This window comes from Dendrobium catenatum, unplaced genomic scaffold, assembly GCF_001605985.2.
Source record: "Dendrobium catenatum unplaced genomic scaffold, ASM160598v2 fragScaff_scaffold_743, whole genome shotgun sequence".
NCBI classification, from domain to species: domain Eukaryota; kingdom Viridiplantae; phylum Streptophyta; class Magnoliopsida; order Asparagales; family Orchidaceae; genus Dendrobium; species Dendrobium catenatum.
In genome coordinates this window covers 4,995,366-5,022,981 of record NW_021319205.1, presented here as the reverse complement: position 1 = coordinate 5,022,981, position 27,616 = coordinate 4,995,366, and the positions used below count along the sequence as shown (strand labels likewise).

Here is a 27,616-nt window from a genome sequence, read left to right as displayed (position 1 = left end):
GAGGCCCTCACCTTCGGCAGAGGCCCTCACCTTCGTCAGAGGCCCTCACCTTTGTCAGAGGCCCTCACCTTCGCCAGAGGCCCTCACCTTTGCCAGACCATCAACTGAGGCCCTCACCTTCGCCGGACCACCGCCTGATGCCGTTGCTCCACCAAGCCACCACCAGATGCCCGGACTTCTTCCGGGCCACCACTTGACGCCGACAGTCCTCCCGAAGTACCGCCCTCCTACTACGGTCTTTCCGACCCTGGTCTCCTGCCGACTACGGTTCTTCCGACTTACATCGCCAGACAACAGTCTTTCAGACCCTGGTCTCATGCCAACTACGGTCTTTCACTCCTATCTCCTGCCGACTACGGTCCTTCCGACCTCCGTCGTCTACTATGGTGACTCCGATCTCCTGTAATAAACAATAGTTTATCCTCTTCTACAAACAAGTGCAAATATGTCAGGATTTCTTAAAACCTAGTGTTATTACTGGAGTTTTCTCAGAAGCCCTAGAATACAAACTACAAACTCTAGTAATAAATAATAATGCCAGGTTTTCACAGAACCCATCATGCAAACTTTCAAGAAACCTGGCATGCCTGTTAAGGTCTGTTCTCATTATTAAAATGTTATCCATTCTATTTGCAAAATTTAAAATTTTTTTTTCCTTCTTCACAAAAATGTCGAACTAGCTAAAGTTCAAAAGACAAACACTGAAGGCCAAAACCATTAAGAACATAATAGTTCCACCAAGCATAATAATCCTGCTAGGCGACACCAGTTTACCTAAAAAAATTATTATTCCAGCTATCACCATTGAATTCTATATTCCAACTAACAATCATGATAAACAAATCAATAACAGCTAGAACGCATAATAATTGGCTACATTGCCTGAATTTAAAAGTTACTACAACACCTTAAGAAAAAACTTAGCACTTAATCAATTCCCAGATAATTTTCAAAGCACAATCTTTCCTTTGATTCTACAATCCAAAAATGAGCAAGAAAAATAAGGAAAATATAAAAACCTTGGATAGAAGGAGCAGTGCGTTCTCCCGCAGCGCGGGGTTCCTAATGTCGAGTAATAACTGCCCCACCGTCGCCATTGTCCGGTCCTTTCCGGCTCCTCTGCCGCCGGTACCCGGACGGACAGGAGGAGTCGGCGGCAGCGAGAAGCGCGGGCCATAGGGAGCGTTCATTGAGTACGACTGAGGCATTCTCGCCATTATTAATCGATGAGGGAAGATCTGAGAGTACGAAATTTTGCGGGGAGGATATGAAGGCGCCCGTTGGGCTGTTCTTATTTTGTTTTCCCCGCTTTGGATCCGACGAAATGAAGGAACCGCCTTCTTTGTAGCCGGAGAGTTTGCAGCTCTTCATGCATGCGATTTCGTAGTATAGTTAGAGGCAGTTTGGATCACTTTCTATTTTGGCTTTTCTCCTACTTTATTTATATTTTGATATAAAACATACATATTTTTATAATTATTTTTATTTTTATTGAATATACTTTGGTCATGACAAATTGGTAGCTAGTAAGGGTGTCAATATTGGACCCGACCTAAAAATTTCAGTTTTGGGTTGACCCGAACCCGAAGCGGGTCGGGTTCGAGTCCGGAAAACCGAACTGTTTGAAAAATCGGGTCAGATTGACCCGGAAACCTGGGAATGACCCGAAATGACTTGTAATAACACATAAACTCGTCTGCCCGGAATGACCCAACCTCGCCTGCCTCGGCTGCCCCGCGTGCTGCCCCACGTGACGGTTCCACATCGCACTCGCGGGCGCCCCGCGCCCCGCGTCAGTTCCGCATTGCGGGCAGCACTTCCGCCGGCTTCCGCTGCCGTCGGCCCACTGCTGCGGCAGTTCCGCGTCAGTTGTCGTGTTCGCATGTCTATTCGGGTTTACCCGAATCCGAAGCGGGTCGGGTACGGGTCCAAAAAAATTGATTCGTTTGCAAAAACAAGTCGAGTCGACCCGAACCCGAATAATGCTGTGTCAATTTCGGGTTCAACCCGAAGCTGACCTGTGACCTGAAATTGACACCCCTAGTAGCTACTAGTGGTGGCTGGTGATAGGTGATGGGAGATGGTGGTATCAGTGATGGCGGCAGAAGGCATTGACATTATTGATGATGTCAATGAATATGATGATAGTTATAGTGCTAGTTTCGATGTTTTTTATTTTAAAAATCGTACAGCATCTAGAAAATACATAAAAGTTATTTCAAGCATTTTTAAAAATAGCATAACTAAATTTCAAATCATTCTAAGAAAATAAGAATTAAACAAATAAAAAAATTAAAAAGGAGGAAAATTTGATTTTGAGTGAAGTGAAAATATGCCCTATGTTTTAGCTGCTTTCAAGATAGGTCATAAACTTAAGTAATGTATGATGGTGTGGAATGTTGGCCATTAAAAAATATGCATACAATTAAGTTAAATGTTATAGAGATGAGGATGCTCAAGTGAAAAGTGGCTTTACTCTTATAGACATAATGTGAAACGAGTATATACATGTAAACGTTGGAGTAGCTCCAGTTTGCAGGAACCGGAAGCCACGAGATGGCCGGACTACCTTGTGCAGGAACCTGGTGCCGCAAGGTGTCTCTTTTGGTGTTGCTGTTTTTGTTACTCTCCATTTATTATATTAGTTATAAATCCTGCTTAAGTAATTTGTAAAATATCTGTTTATATTTTATGAACTTAATTGATGTCAAATTTGTGTTATGTGTTTTTAATTTATTTGTTTATGTTTTGTAGAGTTAATTGTTGCATTATTATTTTGTTTTGAGTTGTCGCATATTCTTAATGTGTCAAAATAATGTCATAGGAATCATAGGATGTTAAATGTCTATAGAGGTGAAGCTAATTTTATTATTTTTAATTATATTATTATTTATTACATTATTTTGTTTGACCGGTCGAACCGTGAACTTCTCTTTCTTCCGATTTCTTGTCTGGTCCGATTTTCGCAGCATTGAATGCATTATTACTAAAAATTAAAAAAAATAGACTTGCAAAAAACTTGGTTAGAAAATATTAAAAATGACTTTTATTTATTAGATTTAAATGAGAAATTTAGTCTTAATAGAACACAATGGAGAAAAAAATGATTAATATAGTAGACCCCACAAAGTGGGATAAAGACTTGATGTTGTTGTACATATCTTAAATTGTGGTAGACATTAAAAAAAATTATACTTTTCTATAATAAATAAGTTTATAATACTTATTAAAAATTTGATTTTTCGCATAATAATTTTACAACTATTTTTATTTCTTACCTACATGTTTTGATGCCCCAAACAAGCCCAATGATTTGATTAAGAGATAATTTTTCATACTTTTAATTTTAATATTTAATTATGTTTGAATATAATCTTTTGAATATTTTTTGAAAATTTTATATTGAGAAATTACTTTCTTACAAATAAACCCATAAAAATGTGATATATATAAGAAATTTATTGTTCAGTTTATTTACTTAAAAGAATGTATTATATATACTCACTTAAAAAAACTATGATTCTTCCAATAATTCTAAGAACTATTTTTTTTTTTAATAATTGTACCATCCAAATGGGCCCTAAAACTAAAAAATAATGTGAAAAGTTTAGAGCCAAATAATCTCCAAATTTTATAAATTGATAGTCAGAATGATCAAACATAGCAAAAAACTTCAATGAAATGAAATTTGTGGGTCATTTTTGACACAAAAAGGTAATCCACTTCAATTGTTTTCTAGAGAACCCAAAATTGATTCCCAGTACATTCCCAGAACAATCATCAACTAAGTAAACTCTAAATTAAAAATTAAAAAAATTAAAATAAAATTAAAAAAATTAAAATAAAATTCAGTAAACTCTAAATCATTAAGATCATTAAATTACACTAAAATAGACATATTTTGATGCTATAATTGTGAAATATTTTTATCATTCATTGCCAATCCTCATTTGGATATCTAAACCTTATAGAAATGATAATGTTTGATTCAACTAATAGAAATTTGATTCATTGTTTATATTGATCTTGTTGAATTAAGAACCTTGAAAATGTCATATTTCATTTATTTGAAACATACCACCAATTATATTTCATTTGCCTATTTTAGTTGTCAATGTAAAGGGTTGATGGAGGCAACCCATGGGAAGGATCATTCCATCAATTTCTAATCAAATATGGGCTTTATTTGGAGCATTTATTATTGATTGGAATAAGGAATGTTTCATAATTTTGTATAAGGTTCTTAATGTCACAACCCAACCCGATCAAACCCATATATGAAATAGGACCTATCATGTTGGCTTATGTTAAACAAATCTTAAGATCAAGTTTTGAAAAAAAAAAAAATTCTTCCAATTAAAATTTTAAAACAAACAACAAACACACATAGCTGCTAACAACATCACAAAATTCTTTCATTTCATCATCATCAAAATGTTTGTACAAAATCTACACTACAGTATATGATTACATAACAGAGAACATAGTAAAAATTTGACAAAAGCTAATCATAAATGTATAAAAATTAAAAAAAAAAAAGCATATACATACTCATATCAAATCTTGAACTGCTCGACAAGACAACTTTTAGAATTGGCCCGTCAACAGAAAAAGGACATTTTTTTTTACTCTAGAATACATGCAGTGCCTCACATGCATGCAAAACACTTAGACACTTATAGAAGAGTTCAAAATGCATAAATTCAAGAATTTATTTTTTTAGATCATATCAGAATATTTTGAACTTAATATTAAACCTGGAGGCGTTACACTCATCACATCTTTAAAATTTATAACTATACCTGATTATATCTTTTTCGAACATTATGAACTCTAAAGTCCAAAAAAATAATCTAGAGTTATGAGAAGAAGCTTCCAACTAATTAGAGGGATCCATTAAGAGAAGCACTAGCAATATCCTAAGAGTACTTGTCCTGAAGACCACAAGGAAGCATTGACTTGCAACTCCCCATCACCCTAAGTTTACTTCACTAGAACATGACATTTCATTATAAGTAAACTAAAGCTTTGTTTAAAATAATTTTCTTATTATTTTTTAAAACAATTTTCTAATAAAAAAACTATAGTTCAAAATATTTTGTACTAAAAATTTACTTAAAAAAATAATAAGAAAACTATTCCAAGCAAAACCTAAACTTCTCCTAAGGAACAAACTAGTTGAGATACTCTGAACATAGCATAAGCTATGTTAAAAAGCTATTTTACTAAAAAAGTAATAAGAAAGTCATTCCAAACGAAACCTTAGATTTTTCACATCCCTGTCTTGCTCTTCTAGGACCAATCTTACAGTACAAAGCAACGGAAATAACAGTATGCCGTCTCAACTCTAGCGATCAAACCTCTTAAGTTATATTATGATGCTGGTCAAATAAAGGGGAACAATTACAACAAATATTGCTGGTCTGACGGGGAACTGATAGGGAAAGAATTACAAAGTTATTTGACATTCCAAAGAAAAAGCATAACAAAGAAAATACGTAAACCTAGGCTTCTACAAGCAGCGATGAGATCTTGGCAGATATAATTTGGATGTCAGAAGAGCTATAATTTTGTACAAGTACAAATTAAGCATAAGACAACCACCTAGAATGGAGCTTCTTCATGATGTACAACGTTTATACGATAACAATCTGCCACGTTAGTTAAATAACTGTATCAGCTGTTGCTCCACCATTCACAAGTCAACCCAGCTAAAATCAGAAGCTTCCATGTCACTTATCCTCCTCCTCAATCAGCTTCTCATGCTCTAAATCCTCCCCTGTAGATCCCGAAAAAGAAGGAACTGAATTTGGATTACCACTTTTAAGCTCCAGATTCAGATCATCTATGCCAAACAATCTTTCACATTCACCCAAGTCATTAATATCTTTGACATGAACCTCTTTCACTTCGATATCGCCATTTGGGACATCAGCGGTTGAGTTCGTACAACAGAGATCGCTAGAGTCGGTCGTCTCCCTCCACTCAACCCAGTCAGGAGATTTATCACCTTCATTGATTGGACACGAATGTCCGGTATCTTCTTTGGGTTCATCAACAGGGCCGTTCCCCAGAGGAATGGTTCCAGGTTCTGGAAAGTTTCTGGCTGAATTGGACATTTCAGAGGAAGTTGCTCTATCAACAAGGTCTTCAGTTTCATCAACCATGACCTCATCAGTATCCTCAGAATTTGGAGATGGAGAGGCAATGGAGCCAGTGGAACGATCATTAACAGCTTTGTCATCCTCGAAAGCAAACCAGTTCGAGTTTGTGAACAATGAACTGCTGTAAAAAACAAAGTTTTCTTCTCGTAAGAAATACAGTCAGGGGGCAACAGCTATAGATGAGACTGGATACAGTTCTGCTTGGCAAGTAGAATGAAACAAGAAGCTAGACGTCTATACTTAAGATACTATATATTGAATAGATCAAGCAGATAGTACCTATCCTGATCATCCCCTAAACGCAGGGATGAGATTACAACTTCTGCAGATTCATCATCAAAGTAAACGTCCTGCAGCATAAATCAATTTGAAGCTTTTACTAGTCAGTCCACTTTAAAGAAAAAAGAAAGAAAATAACTGCGTCAATAAAAGATGAAGGCCATCATTTGTGCCACTGATTCTACTTCCTCTACTTCCAGTGCACATCGCATAAGCCTTACTAAATATATACGACCATTGAATCTCAATCATGTATTGAAAATAAATCGATGTTAAGGCTTCGTTTGGGGCGGCTTTATTATTGCTTCTTAAAATAATTTTTTAGTACAAAAGTTAAAATTTTTGTACTCCAAAGCTGCTTTAAGAAGCAGTTAAAAAGCCATCCCAAACGAAGCCTAAATTGTAAGAAATAAGCAGATGAAAGGAAATAAAATCATTTCCCGAAAGCCATAAACACACCTCGTCGTCACGTTCAACTGATCCATGAGTCTGCACAAAATACATATGAAGTAGCAAATTTAGTCAACAGATTAAAGCACCAGTTCGCATAAACGTGCTTCAACCAAAAAAAAAAATCAGCGGTTGAAAAAGAACTAAAAAAATCTACCAATTTGTTCATGAGAGGTGGGTTGAAACTGCTCAAGGAAATACTGCCCATGAAACACAAATGTAAAAATTCACCAAAGATAACATTCGCTTTCATACACATCATACCCAAAAGTAATCACATGGTAAAATTGGATGAAACCTATATGAAGCTCGATCTAAAATATAATACATCCTTCTCATAAATACAAATTACATTTTATTGTTTAGAAAACAATTTGTTCCATGCTGAATAAATAACAATCTAGACCCACAATGATATGCAACAACAGAGTGATCAACTATGCTAGAATACATTGTAATGAACGGGTAGATAAAGAAATATGCAACCAAGCAAATAAAATTTCAGGGAAAAAATATATTATTATTATTATTATTATTATTATTATTATTTGTTTAAGCTATATATTAAACTTTAAACAACATTAGAAAAACACCTCATAAGAAAATGATGGTAAAATGCAGATAGAGATGTCATCAACAAAGGTTAAAATATTCAAAAAATTATAAAAAATGATAAGATAACAGCATGTTAGCAGCCAACATTATCTCAGGTTGTCAAAGATACCGAGTCAGTGAAATTCTTCCCCTTATAAGGATTAATGCAATTCAAACTAACATGCCAATGAAAATCACTATATTTTGCCTATAACTTTAGAACACCAAACATGAAGCAGTTAAAGATAATTTCCACATTCAGTCAATCTAATTTTGCGCCAGGTATTATTTCTGCAAACAAGAAAGGATCGCACCTCTAGCTCATAGTTTATTAAAATAAAAAAAGAAAAAAACCATAGACAATTGATATGATTAAAGCAGAAACTTAACATTTAACATTGGCACCTTAACTTAGCCATTAAGTATAAAGATTTCAGATAGAAAGAAATCATGGCTCTATGAATGTGAACATCAAACCTTCAACCATATAACTAACCTGCATTTGATGTGCTTCTAGCTATTTCAAAACTTTATTTAAATGCTTTAGTTCTAAGGAACAAATGGGCCTTATTAAAACATCCCAAGATACTTTTTAGGGTAAAGCGTGCAAAAGAATTTTATGGTACTTGGAACTCCAGTTCTGCAATGCTTAACTTCACAATTTCCATTTTCATGTAGCATAAAGTTTAATAAATCAAAATAGTAAATTGCAAATATTGCCTTACAATTTTGAACTGAGCTGCAAACATCCAAAAGCTCCCTTCATTTAACTTCCCGCATATAAATCAACACCATTAAAATCTCAATAAAATAACCAAACAATCTGTGATGCATGCATAATTTTTGTATTTTTATTATCAAACATTGAACATTAGTCTTTCATTTGGTTTTACATTTTTTTAGCTATCCAATGATGGAAGGCATCCAATGATCATGATAGGTTGTGCTTGGGCTTTGGTAGACCTTGGTTTGCTAGCTTGTCTGGGTCCCTTGGGCTGCTGCTGGTTCTCGGGTTGAACTTATGGTTCTCGGTTTTTAGCTGGTGTTGATGTTGGGAGGTGGTCGTTGCTTTGGTGTTGAGCTATATTTTCAAAAGTGCTAGCTCATTAATTTTGAGCTCTTGGTTAGCTCATAATGAGCTGAAGTTTAGCTCATTTATTTGAGATTAATGTAAGCTCATTATGGTGGAACTTGTCCCTCTCTCTTCCCCATGCTGCCTCTCAGCTTCCTCCTTGTCTCCTCGGTTTCTCTTGGGCTTTTGCTGTTCCCGTGGCCTTGGCTGTTTTTTCCTGTGCCTGCGGTTCGTTCTCTGTGCTGGCTGTTCGGGATCCCTGCTGGCTGGGTTTCCCGTGGCTTCCAGCTAGGTCTTCAGTGGCCTTTTTGCCCTGTTTCCTGGACCGGCTTGGGAGCTGTTATTTTGTGGCTGTTGGCCTTTCATTTCCCTAAATCTAATTGGTTTAGTTGGAGGTTCTATGGCTGTTTAGTTCCCCTCTCTTGCCTATATATAGAAGATGATTTAGAAGGAAATGGTTGTTGAAAATTATTGAGCAAAGTCTCTAAAACTTGAGGGTTTTCTCTTCTTCTTGGAAAAGCTTGAGAGCTTGTTCCACTTCTTTCTCTTCTCTACTTCGTCTGGGCTTCTTACCTCTTCTTCTCTACGCAAGTTCCACCCCACTTGTATCTTTCTTCTTGAGCGTCCTAGTGTTGTTGGTTGGCTGATTTGGGAGCATTTGCCGGAGGAGTTTGGTTGGACATTTGGACCTTCTTGCTGTGGTGGACCATCGGTTTGCTAGCCCTAAGCACATACTTAACCTACATTTCGATGTATGTGAGAAAACCATTCTGTCGGTTGTTCTGAGGATAGCGTTTTTTTTTTTATTTTTCTTTTGTTTCGTTTGATTTCAATTCTCAATTTGTCCATTGGTTTTGTGTTTTAGATGATTGCTACTATTTGAATCGAGTTTGGTTATAGTGTTGCCCATTGTTCTCCTTATCTGACTTTTCTTTCTAGTTTGCTTGCATCAATCTGCCTAAACATAGCTTTCTATAGCCCCCCCTGTTTTTTGACAAAACTTTCAAACAGGCCAGTCTTACATACCTTACAATGTCGCAATAAAACTTTGGCATGCCGTCAAGGTTGCCTTTTGCTCACTGGCAACTTAAGAGGCACCAGAAGTTCTAGCCCTTCCCTAACGCTCTGAGCATGCAACATGCTTCTCAAAACAGTGTCATCATCAACACCCAACAACAACAACGACATAATCAATATTCATTCACATACAAGGAGATGCCTGCAAAACATAAATCACTCCACAGCATTCAGAGACACATGAGACAAACCCAGAACTACGGTTAACCCCATGAATGTTCACCAACAACCTCTATGCACTGAGATCTTAAACAGTGATTATGATTAAGGTCATTTGCTCACCAACAACCTACTTGAAAATGAAGTAAAATAACAAGATCAGTGTATTTTTAACACAATGACCAATTATTTTGTCAGCTCACAACAAGGACCTATTTTACAATGTACCCATTCAAAGAGAAAATCAAAGCTCTAAAAGAAATGAAGCTTCTAAATAACCCAAAAATGCCCTGATCTACAAATAACCCAAATTAGATATAGTAGAGTATATTAAAGGACGTAATGCTTTGATTAGCAAAATGTAAGTTGTCATGTTCGACTAAAACAATGATGGATATAATCAACTAACTTATGTCATAGAAGAAATATGTTACAGCTAATAAAATAAATAAATGTTTTTGGCACGGTCAAAAGAATAGTCATAAATCGAGCGAAAGAGAAAAAAAAGAGATGCATAAAAAGTCACGAAACCTCATCATGCATACCTCTTCAATATCATCAGTGCCATATATATTGTATCGAAAGGCCTGACTCAAATTACTAGCAAGTGCTGCAACATCATAATCTCTATCTCGGAAGTCTTCATCATCACTATCCCTAGCTCGATCTTGTAATGAAGTTGGGCGCCTTTTAGAACATATCAAAAAACAATGATTAATGATGGATATACAATGATATTATCATGGCAATGAAGAAAGCACAACGTGATTCCAAAACAATAGAAACAGTCAGTGTAACTTCAAGTGATACAAAAACATCTAAAAGAAAGGATAATGAAAATATGGCATTTACAAAATAAAATAGTATAAATACTGTAGCTAAATCTTCAACATAAAACAGGAAGGACATGTTTGAATTTTATTTCACCAAAGAAGTGTAAGATAAAACAAAGATACGAAGAATGCCAACCCCCTTGATGGGGACATCAGTTGGAAAGTCTACCGTCGACGTGGCCGTAGATCTACGGCCACGATTTACCCGATGTATTTCTGATTTTAGTATGATCATTTTATTTTGATGTATTTTTATTTTTTTGCACTTTTCCCTTTTTACCCTTGCTTGAGGGATTGAGTCTTGTAGCCCCTCGAGGGTATTTTAGTCTTTTATTTTATGACATTGTAATGGGCTATTTATAGCCTCCTTGTACTTTTGATGGTTAATGAATGATTATTGAGATTTCTTCCTGCACTTGTGATTTTGAGAGCCTTGAGAATTCTTGGAGAGTTTTGGAGAGATCCCTTGGAGAGGGAGATTGGCGCATCACCCACCAACTTTGGAGACGGCCGGGTTCGTGGTTTATTTTTGTCTTCTTTTCTTCCCTTTTGTTTTTGCCGAAACCCCTTCACCCCACTTCGCCTTGCCGCCGGTTTCTCCACCCACTCGAGCCATTTCATCCCCACACCATACCCACGGCCAACCCCTTACCCGAGCTCCTATAGGCCGCCGGCACCAATTCCCTAGCCGCCGACCGGCCCCGCCCATCTCCGGCCCCCACTGCCTTTTCTCCCCTTGAGTTTCTTAATTGACTGAAAATTATTTTGGATAATTTTGAATTTCAAATTCCCATTGAATTTGAATTCAAAATATTTACTAAAATAATTCGTCTATTTTAGGAAAGTATTTGTTTTGGGCTTAATTTGAAATTCAAATACAAGTGGATTCCAAATAAGCCTTTCTTAAATCAAATCCTAATTAAGACACCTTAATTACCTGCACCAAAATCCTCCTCTGCCATGCATGCCGCCGGCTCCATCAAGACTTCCGTTGGAATTATTTCCAAAAGCTAAATGCCTCCTTTGGAAATAACATAAATCCTCTTTACTCCCTCTTTGCTGAATTTCAAACACCCAGGAACCTCTTTAATTCTTTCTGAAAACCATTCTCACGGTTTTTGGAGAGAATTTCCCTATCTCCTCTACATTGCCGGCCCAGCTTCTCCATACCCGATTCCCGTTACTTCACATATCTCCTCCCCACCATTTCTCCCTCCCTCCTATGCACGTGTATTTGCTACTGCAACTCTTGGCTCCAATTCTCAATTCCTATTATATGAACCTGAGATTTCCTTCTCAGGTTTTTAGAAGGAAAACCTGAAATAATTTTCAGGTTATTGGGAAATGGCTTGAAGCTTCTCTCCTATCTCCTTGCTAGAGAAAACTTCTCAATTTTTCCATCATTTGGGACGGTACCAAGGAGATCATATTTTCAACATCGTTGGAATCAAAGAGAAGGTCATCTACCATTTGCTACTCATTGTGATCAAGGCGAGGGAAGAAGAAATAGCGAAAAGGTATAGCGTCGTTTCTCCGAGAAGGTGATCCTCTTCACTGAATCATTACTCTCAAATTCTACTTTCATCGTGAGAAATTGTATAAGCAAGAGATTGTGTCGACTTGTTGCCATCCACTAGTATTCGTACGATTTGTTACTTCTTTGCTTTTAGATCTCGTTGTTAAACAAGGATTATGTTGGAAACTACCCCGCATGCACTACTTTGATTTTCCTACGTGTTTTGATTCCGCTTAGCATTTTGTGTAGTTTGGCCTAAACGAAAGTGACCGTTCATTAGTTTTACTTTGTTGTTTTAATCACTACTAACGGAATCTGAATTTGATCTCAAAATATATTGTGCAAGTTTCCTACTTATGCATGTAGTCCTGCATCACCCCTACTCCCAAATAAAATATTCCAAAATTTTGGTATTATACTGATTCCTGTCCATTGCTAATGAAAATTAGCATACTGGTATAAAATGTAAAAAATGTTCCATACATGCTAATGTGATGCCTGTAAATCAAGAAAACCTATTTTAGGTGTAGATTTGTTTGGGGAATATAACATTATTCAATGAATATAGCTATTGCAGAAATTAACTTCAATGGCATGTAATACTTTTGAAGCGTTCAGATCAAGATCACATTACTCAACTACTATTTTATATTATGCCCTTAAAGTCAAGATATTCAAGGCATGTTTTAGGAGTATAAACTATGTCAAAAAGAACATAAAACTGAAAAACATATTAACAACTTTGCAAACTGCATCAGCTAATGAAGAAACATGAGAAAATTTTGAAGATATTGCAGGTGAATCTTAGTAACAATGTTTCTTCATTGTTAAAAGGCGTGCATTTAAAATGGGCAAGATGAAGAAAGGATTAAGAAGGCAAAACTATTTATTTCTCAAATAATGTTAGGCTTTAGAAAATAAATGATGCAACATTATAGAAAACCTGCTAGCTTAAAAATTAGATATATCATCAATTCGATTCATCGGAGTCCAACATGTTTCAACTTTCTATAAACCAGTGATTATAGTTTCTCCATACATGCACAATTCTCAAGATGCCTAAGAATACACAAACTGATGAAAACAAAAGGATCATTTTGGAATGCACAAAATTCAAATATTTCTAAAATCAAAGGATTATTACCCAAAGATATTCTTGATCACTCATGGTTCTAAAAATAAAAGGAAAATTTTCAAAATAATTCACAGATTATTCATGTGGCCAATTTAATCCAAAAATATAAAATTCTCTAATTTAGTCTCTCAATTATACAAAAGTTATCTCAAATAATCCCTCATGTAGATATTGTTGGAGATTGTGATAAAAAATTATCTTAATTTAGTCCCTTGACTAAACAAAATGGATCCAATTTAGTTCATGATGAACCATTTGGGATTAATTTTGTATAGTTGAGGAACGAAATGAGAGAAATGTGATCATTGAGACCAAACTTGGCCACATACGAGGGTCGATTTTGGGCATTTTTCCCTTCAAAAATATATTTCATGGAAAAGGAAAAGGATTCCGCTTGAAGGTTGGCAAGGAAAACATAGCACAATTATACATGCAAAATCCAACAATAGAAAATCTCAGGAAGTTGGCACACTTAAAATAACTGCTAATGGTAATATGCACCCAACAAAAGCTTTCCATCAAGGAGATTTTGTTGTCATTAAAACATTCAATATAAACCATTGAAGTACAAAAGAGACAAGCTAAAATTTTCCCTCAGTTGCCCATGGTCCGGGTAGCAAAATATGTGCATGCTCCATCTGTTAAAAATAAGAACACTTTTTGGTATCTTTAGCAACACCAAATCAGCAAATCTTGAACAATTCTCGGAATACATGGTGGTCCATTTTCATACAAAACAGAAGCAACTCAATATTTCCGTCCATTTTCAAAAAAATAATAATAATAATAAATAGCCGTCAAAAATGACAAGGAAATCACTAAAATATCAAATAGTTCAATCAGTTCCGCAGCAAAGAAAATCAAATTCATACCCACAAGCCCAATTGTAAACATTTTCAATGGCATTGCGCTTGACTAGGACGTTGGTGTGCCAATCAATCCATTCACTGTTTTCCTGAAAAACATGGCCGCCTTTATGAAATCGAGCTAATCAATAATCAGAAATGTTCATAAGCAAGAAACAGTAGCCTAAAGATCATTAGTTAATGACGCAGTTGTGCAACAACAACATTAAGCTTTTATCTCACTAAATAGGGTCGGCTACCGAAAACATTTTTCTACATTGTCTTATTAAGAGTCAAATTCTAATGACGATATGTGGAGGAAAAAAAAAATACAAGTATAGAAACAGGAACTGGACAAAGTGACAACACTATACTCCAACAAAGATATGAGTTCTACATCTTGATTAGATTGAAAGCATAATATCTGATACCAGATGTGTTGAAAATATTTTTCAGAAAGAGTCAAGAAACAACTTGGGCCAAGCATATGAAGTTTCTGTCCTAGATTCAAGAAACGAACAAAGTAGAAATGAATTTAAACTTTGCATATTACAAAATTCAAGGTTAACCCAATGCCTCTCTAAGAAAATCAATTCAAGAACCTGAGCTTGATATGGAGGTTAACCTGCAGATGTGTCTGTATTATAACACTTGAATTTGCTGCCTGCTCAAGCTTGTTAGCCATCCGCGACAAGTGCCCAATATTGCCAACTCTTGGAGGTGATCTTCCCTCTGCCGATATGGTTGGCTTCAACATAAAGATTGTCAATACAAGAATATCAACCGGATATAAAATTTTATATTATTATTTGTTTCATGGGGTACAGAAAAGTACCAATCAGAGGCTACCTTATTAGAATCAGTTTGTAGGATATGCTGCTTTTCTGCTTCAAGAATTTTGGCAACAATTTCGCAATCATTGAGAATATGGTCAACCAGTAAAGTTTTTTTGCTCTCTAAGCATGACCCTACGATATTCTCCACTTGGTGATGTAAAAAGTTATTGTAAGGATACCTAAATGATACGAAAAATGTTAAAAAACCATATTAAAAAAATAAATAATGATCAACTTTCTCCTACTCCAACCCCCTTCCCCAACTAGAAAATAGTCAAGCCACTTACTCAAAAAACAAATCTAGAACTTTTTTTATGGCCCCTAGATGAATCAACTCCTCCTCGGAAGCTTCATTACTAATTGTCAACAAAACAGAGATGAACTCCACAATCTGGAAGAGGAAGACACGTAAAGCTGAAAATATTATCTATAAATTATATGCAATCTCGGGATAATAAAAACATGCCATGGAATCAATGAATAATGTACAAGTTCCATATATAAACAGAGTAAAAGTGCACTTACCAAAAGAAAGATAAACAGGCTACTTGACAACAACTAGGACTACAGTTACTCAAAAAAGGTGAACAAATCATCATAAACACAGACAGTAAGTACTCAAGTTCTCTAAAAGTAAATAACAATGCATGCTTGTAAAAGAAAGAATGTTTTAATATGCCTAAATGTACGGTTCAAAAGTTGGCTCAAAAGTACGGAAGAAAATCATAAATAGCAATTTTTTGTTTGTTTACAAATGATAAAGAAAGCTTATAGAATTTTGCCTCCACGTTGTATGCAATATAAAATAAATTTAAGCATTAACACTGGAGCACAAATAAATATGTTCTCAAAGTATATTGGTTCAAAAAATAAGAACAAACATTCCTTACGACTAAGAATCAGGAAAAAATTTCGGATGAAGTACTCTAAAAATCATCTAACTTTACTTTAAAGTTTGGCCAATAACATTTAAAAAAAGAATAAAATTCATAATGTTTTTTATGGGAACATCGGAGCTTGGAAAATATATAAGAGGCGTGGCCGCTGCTATGGCCACGATCGCGCCGATATATTTTTAAGTCATTATATGTATTTGTTTTTTTTTTTTTGCTTTAGTTGTTTTACCCTTTTTACCCCTTACTTAAGGGTGGTTATGTGTAAGCCCAAAGGGCAATGTCGTCATTTATTTTCGTCCTTTGTATGAGGCTATATATAGCCCTTATGTTCTCTTTTGAAGTTAATGAATGAATGATGAATTTTTCCCCGTGTTTTTAGTTCTTGTGAGAGCTTGAGAGAGATTAGAGAGACCCCTTCGAGAGGGAATCAGATCACCCACCAACATTTGAAGAGTCTGGATTCATGGTTAGTTTATCAAATTTTGAGATTCAAATTTTACCTCCTTTGTTCTTCCCCTAATCCACCGTTCACCAAGCCCCACCACCAGATTCCCAAACCTAAATTATAAATCCTATTTTATGAAACTTTCCAAATCATAGCCTATTTGAATTTTAAATTAAATTGAGGTGAAATCTCTCATTCCAAATTTAATTTACTAATTTAAGAAAGCATTGAATGCCTCCATAACTCCCTCCTCCCTCTACCTATGTCGCCGGCCCCATATAATTCCTCATTGGAATTATTTCCTAAAGCCACCCTATATTCTCGGAAATAATTCAAACCACCTTCCCTCCCTCTTGGCCGAATTCCCCAAGGCCCTCACCTCCTTAATTCCTTCCAAAAGCATATTTTTAATTTTGGAATTAAATCCCTACTCCTACTCTAACCCCACCACCACCTTCCCTCTCTCATATCCCCCTTAATTTCTTTCCAACTCAAGGGACTTTGATTTGGGAATTAATTACAGCTTCTCCCTCCAAAACCCCCTCTCAAATTCAACCCTTACTCCACCCAAAATCTGAACTTAAGATTTCCCTAAGCCTCCTCCTTTAGGCCGGCCACTTCCCACCATAATCTCCACTTCAATTAGTGAGAGAAACTCCTTTCTCTCAAAAGGAGTCTTCAAGGGAAGCAACGACGATCGTCTTCAACACTTCAACCCTTCTAAACCTATGAATGGCCGATTCCGATCTTGACTCCATATTCGTTTACAACGAGCAAGGAAACGTCGACATCCTCCGGTCAACCTTCTTCGATATCAACCCGGAAGTCGACAATTCCGTCGAAGAATATTTGGATCTCATCATCTTCACACTCTCCGAAGCGATTGAAGAACAACTAGGCTACATTAAGTGGCAACTTGTTTCCGGACAACAACAAGGGTGAACTTCTTCCCCTATTTATTTATTTTCTTAATTCACTAATCTTGTAGGTGGTGATTCAATATCAAGGAGTTGTGCCTCGCTCTCTGCCCTCCCTTAGTAAACGTAGGATTTGAGTTTGACTTTCTATGTTACTGATTTCGTTGTTAACTTAGAGATCTTATTGAATCTCTATTGAATTTCTAAATTACTTTGGTAATTCAAGTTCTTATCATGTGGTTTGGCCTAAGTGTAACTACCCCTCTGTTTTCTATTATCATTTAGAGGCTAATAGTCTTAATTATTATTTGCACTTATTAAAAACGTGCAAACTCTTATTGCATTCATATTTAGTCATGCATTAGTTTTCAATTTTAATGATAACTGATTGTTTCTCACAAAAATATAAAATATGTAATAGTAGAAATTGTTGTGTTAAATATTTCTAATAAATCACATGGTAATATAATCATTGAGCTAATAAATTTATCATAGTAACTTGCAAATCCTCTCTCTAGCGCCTTTTAGTCGACCCTACTCATAATTTATTATTTTAATAACCATATTACCTTTTGATTTTGCACATGTATTTCATGTGTGTTACCAACACATTTTTGGGTTTTTCATAAGAAATTATGAAATTGTTATAAAAATTAAAACAAAATAATTTTTAGCCATGTTCAAAATGCAAGTGACCTAGGAAAACGGTAGATGTTCATTTTAATGCATTTACAAGATGCATTTTAAGTTTCCAGCGCAAAAACTAAATGCATCATAATAAAAAAAAAGTTAAGCTGACGAGTTCTGGTATGCACTTTTTGCTGGAAGTCTACAGGGAAAATTTTAGGTGAAATGGCAACTTTAAACTACAAATTTGAGCCATCATTGTAGAGAATAACACTAATGAAAATTCGAAGTTCTATTATACATAACGTAACAAAAATATCTAAAGAAAGAAAGCACGAGACATATCTCCGACTGTATCAACGGTGTACATGCATTAATATCCAATTTCTCTAGGACGAAATAAAACAATGCAAGTAATTCTCCGATAAAGTGATACCTTCAAACGGTGTTTACCAAGGGGAGGTTCTAAACTTCCATAGGTAGTTGTCAAAACAACTTCTGAAGCAGAAACATCTAGTAACTTCAATAAATCACCTTCAAGAGAAATCAATAGTCATAAGTATATGGTAAAAAAAAAGTAAAAAACATAACAAAAGAGAAATTCCACACCCCTAAACCCCCCCCCCCCAAAAAAAAAAAAAACAGGCCTCCCCCAAAAAAAAAGCAGGCATCTTTTGGATCTTTGCCTGCCTTACAGCTCACAACACAATCAACAGTAAACCTCAAAACCACAGAACATTAGAACAAGAAGGAAGATACTGATTTCTAAGTGAAATCCATTACAAAAGGCCTGTCATGGACTAACTGGTCCACTAGTGGCTATGGACAATCCTATTGAATAATACAGCCCAATCTCTCTGAATAGCATGAAGGCCTGTGAATTTAAGGTGGCATGTGTTGAATATTAGAAAGTCAAAGTTAATAAATTTATTTTAGTAAATATTGATTGTGATCCTATCCTATGATTTTGTTTCCTAATTAGAGAATTATTTTAGGAAAGCATGTTTAGGTATAAAAGGATATATTGATTGTGATCTTCTCCTGTGATTCTATCTCCTAATTTTTAGAAAAGAATTATTCTCCTATGATTATATTTTCTAAATTTTAGGAAATAATTAAGTTAGGTAATTATTTCCTATTTCAGATATTTTTTTAGTATATATATGCACATTTAGTACAAAATTTTAGCAAAAAGAATAATGAATTAAGAAATTCTTCATGGTATCCGAGCTAGCTCTCTGAACCCTAATCCTTTCAGGCCGCCTCTCTCTAACAGTTTTTTTTTTTTTTTGCCGTCTTTTCTCTGTTTCTAAGGCTAATTATCTCTGGTCAGTGTCCGTCCCAACCTTCTTCTATATTTCCAACAACCATATTCACTCTTCACCCTCGTCTTCTTCTTCGCGATACGGAATGACCTCATCAGAAACAAATGGCAGTATAACAACATAATCAAGAAGCAATTTAGAAATTCCAAACCATGGTGGCAATAATTCTTCTCCTATTTTCATCACATGACAAATTAAATGTCCATAATTATTTGCAACGGTCACAATTTGTGTTGCTATTTATTTGCAATAAGGGAAATGACAAGTATCTCAGGGTAGATAGCCATGCCAGAGACTACATATCAAAGTTTTAGAAAGTGGAAGATTGAAAATAACATGACCATGTCATGACTTATCAATTCCATGAACAATGACAGGTGAAAATTTCTTGCAATTTAGGACTGCAGCCAAAGAGACTTACTCCAACTCTAAAAATACATAAGAGTTGTTTCAAGTTGAATCAATACTTCATGACTTCCGCCAAGTAAAGCAGTCTCTTACTCAGTATTACAATACACACATGGTATTGGCAACAACTTGATTTATTCGAAATTAACTCATGGGCATGTCTAGAAGATGCAAAAATGCACAAACAAATTATAGGGAAAAAAAAAAAAGATTGTTCAAGTTCTTCTTAGGACTAAACAGGGAGTTGGATGATATTCGAGGTCGAATCATGGGCACTAAACCGCTACCCAATCTTAAGGAGGCTTTTCTGATATTAAGCATGAGTGATGATGGGATCTAAAGAACAACCCGCATCAACGTTGGATGCATCTGCCCTTGTTGCCCAATCATCTAAAAACAATGGTGGACATTGTTGGAAACAAGAAAGTCCATGATGTGATTACTGTAAGAAGCCAGGTCATTACAAGGAGAATTGTTGGAAACTCCATGGCAAACTAGTTGATTGGAAATCAAAGCCACGATTTGATAGAGACAGCAAAGCACATGTGGCTTCCAACTCTGAGGGAGTTGTTCCTTAGCCTAGCCGATTTGGCAAATAGTAGATAGATTTGCTGCATAAACTCTTTAATAAAGTTGATAATGGTAGCATTAGTGAAATAGGTTTTATTGCTCAAACAAATTCACATATTGTCTTCTCTATTCATAGAAGAGAAACAAGGTCATGGATAGTTGATACTGGTGCTTCTGATCATATGACAGGAGATGCTGCCCTTCTCCAAAATTACAAGCCAAGCGGTAATCACTCATCCATCAATATTGATGATGTTTCAAATTCTAAAATTGTTGGAATAGGTTCCATCCAACTTACTAAAGAGTTGTATCTCATCTATGTCCTCCATGTTCCATACAAACCATCAATTACCTTTTCTTTGATCCATAGTGATGTGTGGGGTTCCTCAAGGATAAAAAATATTTCTGGCACTCGATTGTTTGTGACATTTGTTGAGATCATACAAGAGTAACTTGGATTTTCCTTATTAAAAAAAAGTTCGAGGTCAGGCTAATTTTTCAAACATTCGATCATATAGTTCAAAATTAATTCAACTCTAGAATTCAGGTACTCAAGTTAGACAATGTTAGTGCATACTTCACAAGTAGTCACAATACCTACCTCCATAACCATGACATTATCCATATAAATTCTTATTTTGATACCCCTCAACAAAATGGGGTGGTTGAATGCAAAAATAGACATCTCTTGAAGGTTGCACGGTGTCTTATGTTTTCCTCTAATGTTCGTAATTATTTATGGGGGCAGGCCATTCTCACAGCTACCTATTTGATCAATATATGTCATCTAGGGTCCTTAACTTTCAATCTCCACTTCAACTTCTTCTGACAAATTTTCCTCGCACCCGTGTAGTTTCATTTGATTTACCACTCAAGGTATTTGGTTGCACGGCATTTGTTCATGCGTATCCTAAACACTGTAGCAAATTTGATCCTAGGGCCAATAAGTGTATTTTTTAAGGGTACTCCCTAACTAAAAAATGTTACAAATGTTATTCTCCAACCAACAAAATATTTTACACCACTATGGATGTCTCTTTATTTGAACATTTGTCTTTCTATCCCAAATCTTATGTTCAGAGGGAGAGCATGAATGAACATCAAGTTTGGGAGTTCTTTCTTGAGTCTGTGCTCTTTGCCCACTCAGAGCCACCAAGTTCTTCTCAACCCATGCTTTTTCCCAAAGACTGTACACAAAACTTGTCCACGCTCGTGCATGTTCAGTCATTAGTCCAACCCACAAATGTTTCTTCTCCCATGCCTGATCAATCTGTGGCTCCACAACTTGCTAATGAGAATTTTCAATTCTACATTATGAGGAAAAGACATGAGCTAGAGCATAGATCACAACCAGCATGTGGCCAAGATATTGACTCAATTTCAAGTCCACCTAAAGAAAACAAAGGTACAAATAAGGCTGGAGTTGTGTCAATTTCTAACATTGATGACTATATCATATTGAATGCATTGAGGACGGATGTTAGGAGTTGTACAATTCATCCAATTGAGAATTATGTTACTTATCAAGGGTCATCGTCATTTTACAGAGCATTTACTACTTTTGATAAGATTCAAGTTCCTAGCACAATAGAAGAGGCATTACAAAATTTAGAGTGGAAGAAGGAATTACAAGAGGAGATTGATGCCCTTGAGAAGAATGGAATATAGACTATTACAAATTTGAAAGCTTGGAAAAGGCCCGTGGGGTGCAAGTGGATTTTCACTATAAAGTATAAAGCAGATGGATTAGTTGAAAGACTAAAAGCTTGGTTGGTAGCTAGAGGATTCACAGAATTATATAGGATAGACTATCAAGAAACTTTTGCTCCTGTTGCAAAGCTTAACACTATCAAAATTCTTCTCTCATTGGTTGTCAACCAAAATTGGTACTAGCAACAATTGGACAAAAAATACTATCGCTCTAAAAATATTGATGATCTTGGAAGGTTGATAAATATCAAAGTAAAAAATTACAAAATTAGTAAAGGACTATAATCATTTATTGAAATTTGGCAATTTCACAAATCTCACAATGAGGTTTACATTAAAAAAATGAAACATATATTATATGGTTTTGAAAGAGATACCATGGAGAAGGAAAAATAAAATGTAGGTTTTGGAAGAGGGATGACCTAACCTATAATCATATTCCTAAATGCTTCTGTATTGAGATTGAAAATAAAGAAACATGATCAGTGATTTCATCTTAAAGAAAATATAATCCATCCTTTTATGTAGCTTATCCATCGTAATCCCACAATGAGGTCATGAAATGCACAATAATTAGCAAAAAATGCTAATTTGCAGTTGTGGTTTGTAATGATTTTATAGATTGATAAAAAATTTACTATGAGATGATAAACATCCACTTAGGGGTGCAAACGAGTCGAGTTGAACTCAAGTCATGCCTAACTTGAGCTCGACTTGGAACCAAATCCCAAGCTCAAACTCGAGTCGAGCTCGCCTCGCAACAGTGGATACCAGCTCGCAAGCGTACCGATTTTGCATTCGCAGGCAGCCTTGCAATTCTACCTTTCGTGTTTGAGCCTGTCCAAGCCCCCACCTTCACCACCACCACCCCCCCCCCCCCCCCCCCCTCCGCGCCAATACCCCCTCCCCCCCCCCCCCCCCCCCCCCCGTTCCGCTTTCGAGCGCCTCCCCCTGATTCTATGTCTGAGCCCGCCCCCGCTTCCGCACTCGAGCCATTCAATGAGTAATCAAGTCGGTCTTAATCTGGATTGAACTCGAACTCAAAATTATGCTCAAAAGTCGATGAGTTTGAGCTCAAAACTTGATAAGCTCAACTCGCGAGCTCGTTAATGAGTTGAGTTCAAGCCGACTCAGCTCATTTGCACCCCTACATCAACAACATTATTGGCAATAATGTGGAGGAAATTAAAAATTTTTCATAATTTGCAATAGCTACTGGAACACCAACTAACTTTATTTTTCTATTGCAAGGACAAGATTTGTAGGTCTGAAAAAAGTTGGCAATGTTGGTCATATAATCAATAGCTCTTAAATCTAGAATATGGGTAATAGAGGAATTATTTAAGGCACTGAAAACATAAGAGTTAAAAGCAAAAGCATTTTGAGCTAGAAAGCATAATCCATATTATTTTTCCACGGAGTTGAGAAGCATATGAGTTTGCCATTTTTTATAGAGCGTTCCGATTTCATAAGCGTTGGCCTTTTTGGTGACATTCTATATTTACATCATAGCTTGAGGGCATTCTGTGGAGTTTCTAGCATTTTCTTTAATGCATCATTTCTTCGTGCAGTAATTGCATTATAGTGTTTGGAAGAAAGCTTTTGTCCTTTTTTAAGAAAAGAGTGTATAACAATAAGTTTCGTACTCAAATATTTTGTGGTTGTCAAGGCAGATGATACAAAGAATGGAGCATTACCACCTCTTTTCCTTCTTCGACTCATATGAGAAAAAAAAATGTCATTTAATAATAGTATGTTTTCTCTACTTAAGATTTACACACAAACTTGGTTGAAATTATTATTGAATCTTGCAAGGAACAAAAACACCATTTAATTTTCTACAAATTGCATGAGAATTATCTCATAATCGTAATATGTCATCTTAAATCTTGATAATAATCCACTTCAAGCAAATAAACCCTCATTGCATATAAGTAATCAATAACAAGAATGTTACTTTGGTTGGTTGTTGGAATCTCATTTTTGATCAAATAGATTAGGGGAGCATCCTTTACTTTTGAATGTATTTATATAATACCATCCCATACTTTGTCTTTTCCACCAGAAAGGAGCATATATGGCTCACTTATTTCAAGTAATCACAACCATCCTTATCATGGAATTCGCTTCATTCCAAAGTACAAATTTAGGTCTTTAATCTCCAGAGGAAGATCAATAAGATGGATCGTTTCCTTTAATTCCAAAATGGTCATCAAAATTTAAGACAACTTCAAATAATTTCTCTCATTCAAACGATATTAGTCTTGTAGCCCTTGGAATTCTCTTTTAGTCTAATTTTCATCAATTATGATGTTTGACTTCGTGGAAAGGAAGTCAATCAAATCATCCATAATGAAGAGAGAAAACAATCTTAATAAGAAGGGAGGAAAAAATACAAATATATGAAGATAGACACCCTAACCTAACTATGAAACCATGTAGAAAAAATATAAAATTAGAAAAAGAAAACTACTTTAAATTTTATTGCATAACAAGTATTTGTGGAATCATTCAAAAGGCTTATAATGAAAATAATCAAAGATATTTAATAAAAAAGGATAAAAATCCCCAATAGGAACCGACACTAGGTTGGAAGAGAAGGCATAAAAATTGCAATCGAATCATAATATGACCGATCAAATAGTTAGAGCCCTTAATTCGTATGTTAACAAATCCTATCAAGATTGGTTGACATGTGTGCACCACAATCCCTCAACAATAGTGAATAATGAGTTTCGAGAAAAAAGATGCTCCAAAGGAACAATAAAGAAGGTACAAGCAAATGGCTCGTGTTGAAGAAAACATGGTGCAAGAGCTTGCACTAAAATGAAAGCTAAGAAATTAATGCAAAATTTCTTTCAAAGTTGGGTTATGAATACAATACTAGTATCTTGTGAAGTGAAGAGCAATGGAAGCTTGGTATAGAGAAATCGTGTACCAATATGCCAACTAATCAGCAAGTAAAGGAAGCATCATAATCTTCAATTTGATAACTATACAATAACCGCATAATATCATTATTGTTGATACTTATCCCTTTTGAAACTTCATTTGGAGTTAAATATAGTTAAGTTGAATCCATCAAATAATTCTCAATGGTGACTCAACTCACAAGCCAAACCATACGCAACTATTGTCTACTCTACTTCTCCCAAGCTTACAAAGCACTTCTACTCTCAATTTTACAAGTTCAACAAATTCCATCAAAACACAGTTTTTCCTCAATAACTGCTAGTCCAAATTCATCTAATATAATTATCAATATCAATAATTATGTTCTTTAGAGGAATCATTCCTCTCAAAATACTCATTAATGTAACCATCAATATCTCGTACTCATCTTCTATGTTCCATGACACTCTTTCAAATGAAAGCTAGTTTGTAATGGGAAACTAGTTTTTATTAAATTTTTCTTCATTTGTCACAATATTCACTAATCAATAAGCAGTCAAGGCCAATGCTTAAAATTGTGCAATTAGATATTGAGGCATTTACAGTATATGGGGCGAGGCGTAAAACACAAGTCTCAAAATCCATAAAAAATTATGTAAAGTAAAAAATAAATGTTAAAAGTAATTTTTTGCATGATAACTAAATAATACGTTAAATGATGATGTATTAACTTTCTATTGAACTATGAAATGTGCATGCATATAAAACAACAAATTGCACAAGATGTAATCTCGCAAGTGATAAATTGCGTAAAATAGAAATGAAATTCAAACATCATAAGAGAAAAATAACATAAAATATATAAATTATATAAAAATATAATAGAACATCAAGTTTAATTCCAAATTTCCTCTTTCCTCGTTCTCTACTCATCCACATTTAAATCCTAATGAAAGTTGAAATAATATGGCAACAACTCAGAAGTCATCTGCATTGTAATCACTGAGGACTTCACTTGAAATATCATCGTACTGAATTACTCTCTCCCCTGCTTCCTCACCTATACACTCCAATGCCTAATAATATGCTTCTTCATCTATTTTAGTCATGATCATCTTCCCTAAACATTTGTAATCAACATAAAAATGAAAGTAATACTCCAAATCAAAAAATCTTGAAAAAAATTTCTTTTAGATACATTTTCTTTTTAATTCTTTACAGTTGGCTTGTGTTGGAAGCATATGCTTTATTTATATCACCATCAAAGAAATCAATGTTCAAATCTTCTTATAATTCAGATGATGTCACCTCCACTTAATCATTCACAAACCAGTTGTCATCTAATATCATATATTCACAAGTCAAAGAGCCTCGTCATTACTCAATCATTTCTTCTTCAAATTTATGTCCTTGAGTCTCTTAATGTACATGACGTACACCAAGGGATTCACATTAGGGTGTGTGACGGTTTTTTCTCTTTGTGTGCACATGATTGTGCATGCTCCAATTGCGTTCACATCCAAACAAAGAGCATATTAATCCCAAAATCTTAATAATGAATCGTTATTGTTTTAGAAGGTCGTCACCAAATTGTAACCATTACTAAACTAAGGTTTTAAGTAAATGAGTATAGTAAATAGAATATATCATTTTGATATATAAATTTTTATTCAACATAAAGAAAGAAATCAAATTACCTTGATATTATTTTGAAATTGTCTTTCTTCTACTGTCTAAAAAAGCCCTCCTTGTTCTTGAAAGGTATCAAATGTGTACCAGCATTTGCACCCTCAGATGAATTAGTTATAAGCTTATCCATACAATAACATAATCCTAATTTTTTCTCATAATTTGTCGATTTATTCTCTACATATTGAAACTGACTCAAATAATAGTCTGCTACATGTAAGTGACAATGAAGTTGTAGCTCCCACCTTTCACCAATAATATCTCAAATTTCTTTGTAGTGTCCTCTTCTCCTCTTATGTTGTGGGCAATTAGCCCATTTACTTCATCCATGGTATTATGTATGAAACTCATGGTAAGATTCTTCTCAACATCTATCATCCTTAGAACCTGCACAAGAGACTACTGGTTATAATAGCATAAACCACACTCTTCATAACTTCTTGTCCCTCAAATTTTGTTGCCCAAGCATAACTCAGGTACTGTGATGAAGCAAAAATAGCCTTCAAAGGCTACCTCACCTCGAACATGCTCAGCAAAGTCAAATAGGCAGTGGCAAAACTTATCGATGCAGACCTCGTTATTTCTTTTTTTAACTCTCCCAAGTGTCAAAACCTAATATTATTATATATAAATTTAGTTATCTTTTTTTTTTTGTCAATACATTCTTACGTTGTGGCAACTTACCAAGGTTTTCAAAAATTAAGTTTATGCAATGTGTGGCACAAGGAGTCTAATATAAGTGCTTCCTCTTTTTTTTTTTAAGTTTTGCACTTGCAGTCATATAAACACTAATATTATTTGTCATTTGAACCACCAAGTGCTCTCCAATCTCATTAATAACAACATCTAAGTACTTCAAAAAGAAACTTTGCATCTTTACCTTATCAAATGTCTCAATGGAATTCATGAAAACTGCATTGTAATGATTATTGTTCAGTATATTTATTAAGTTTATATTCTTTATATTTTATCATCCATTAGACATGATAGTCACCCTTGTTTGCCTCCAAGTCTAATTGATTTCTTCAATAACTTTCTCAATGTTTATCAACTCCTCCTTCAAAAACTATGTCTTCAATTCATACGTGGATGAAAGTTTCAACCCTTGCCCATAAGCTCCAAATGAACGGATCATGTTATAGTAAGCAGGTATGGTTGCAACGTTGAACGGCATTCT

At 35.1% G+C, this 27,616-nt stretch overlaps 2 protein-coding genes across 3 annotated transcripts in view; both read right to left on the bottom strand.

The window, feature by feature from the left end:
- Nucleotides 1–1,364, bottom strand: part of LOC110093269 (CCR4-NOT transcription complex subunit 9) — a 30,950-nt gene extending 29,586 nt beyond the window's left edge. Inside the window, exon 1 of the mRNA XM_028696408.1 lies at nt 1,020–1,364. Coding sequence (XP_028552241.1) covers nt 1,020–1,217 — 198 coding nt within the window. The 5' untranslated portion in view covers nt 1,218–1,364. The remainder of the gene's footprint in view (nt 1–1,019) is intronic.
- Nucleotides 1,365–5,348: 3,984 nt separating this feature from the next.
- LOC110093295 (serine/threonine-protein phosphatase 6 regulatory subunit 3) overlaps nt 5,349–27,616 on the bottom strand; it is a 31,294-nt gene continuing 9,026 nt past the window's right edge. The window contains exons 11-19 of one of the 2 annotated variants that reach the window (XM_020818130.2): nt 18,282–18,379; nt 15,248–15,351; nt 14,974–15,139; nt 14,750–14,872; nt 14,152–14,234; nt 10,341–10,482; nt 6,903–6,932; nt 6,444–6,514; nt 5,349–6,285 (exon numbers count right to left, since the gene is read on the bottom strand). In XM_020818130.2, the coding sequence (XP_020673789.1) occupies nt 5,733–6,285; nt 6,444–6,514; nt 6,903–6,932; nt 10,341–10,482; nt 14,152–14,234; nt 14,750–14,872; nt 14,974–15,139; nt 15,248–15,351; nt 18,282–18,379 (1,370 nt within the window). In that variant the 3' untranslated portion in view covers nt 5,349–5,732. The remainder of the gene's footprint in view (nt 6,286–6,443; nt 6,515–6,902; nt 6,933–10,340; nt 10,483–14,151; nt 14,235–14,749; nt 14,873–14,973; nt 15,140–15,247; nt 15,352–18,281; nt 18,380–27,616) is intronic. The other variant, XM_020818132.2, reaches the window with a different exon arrangement.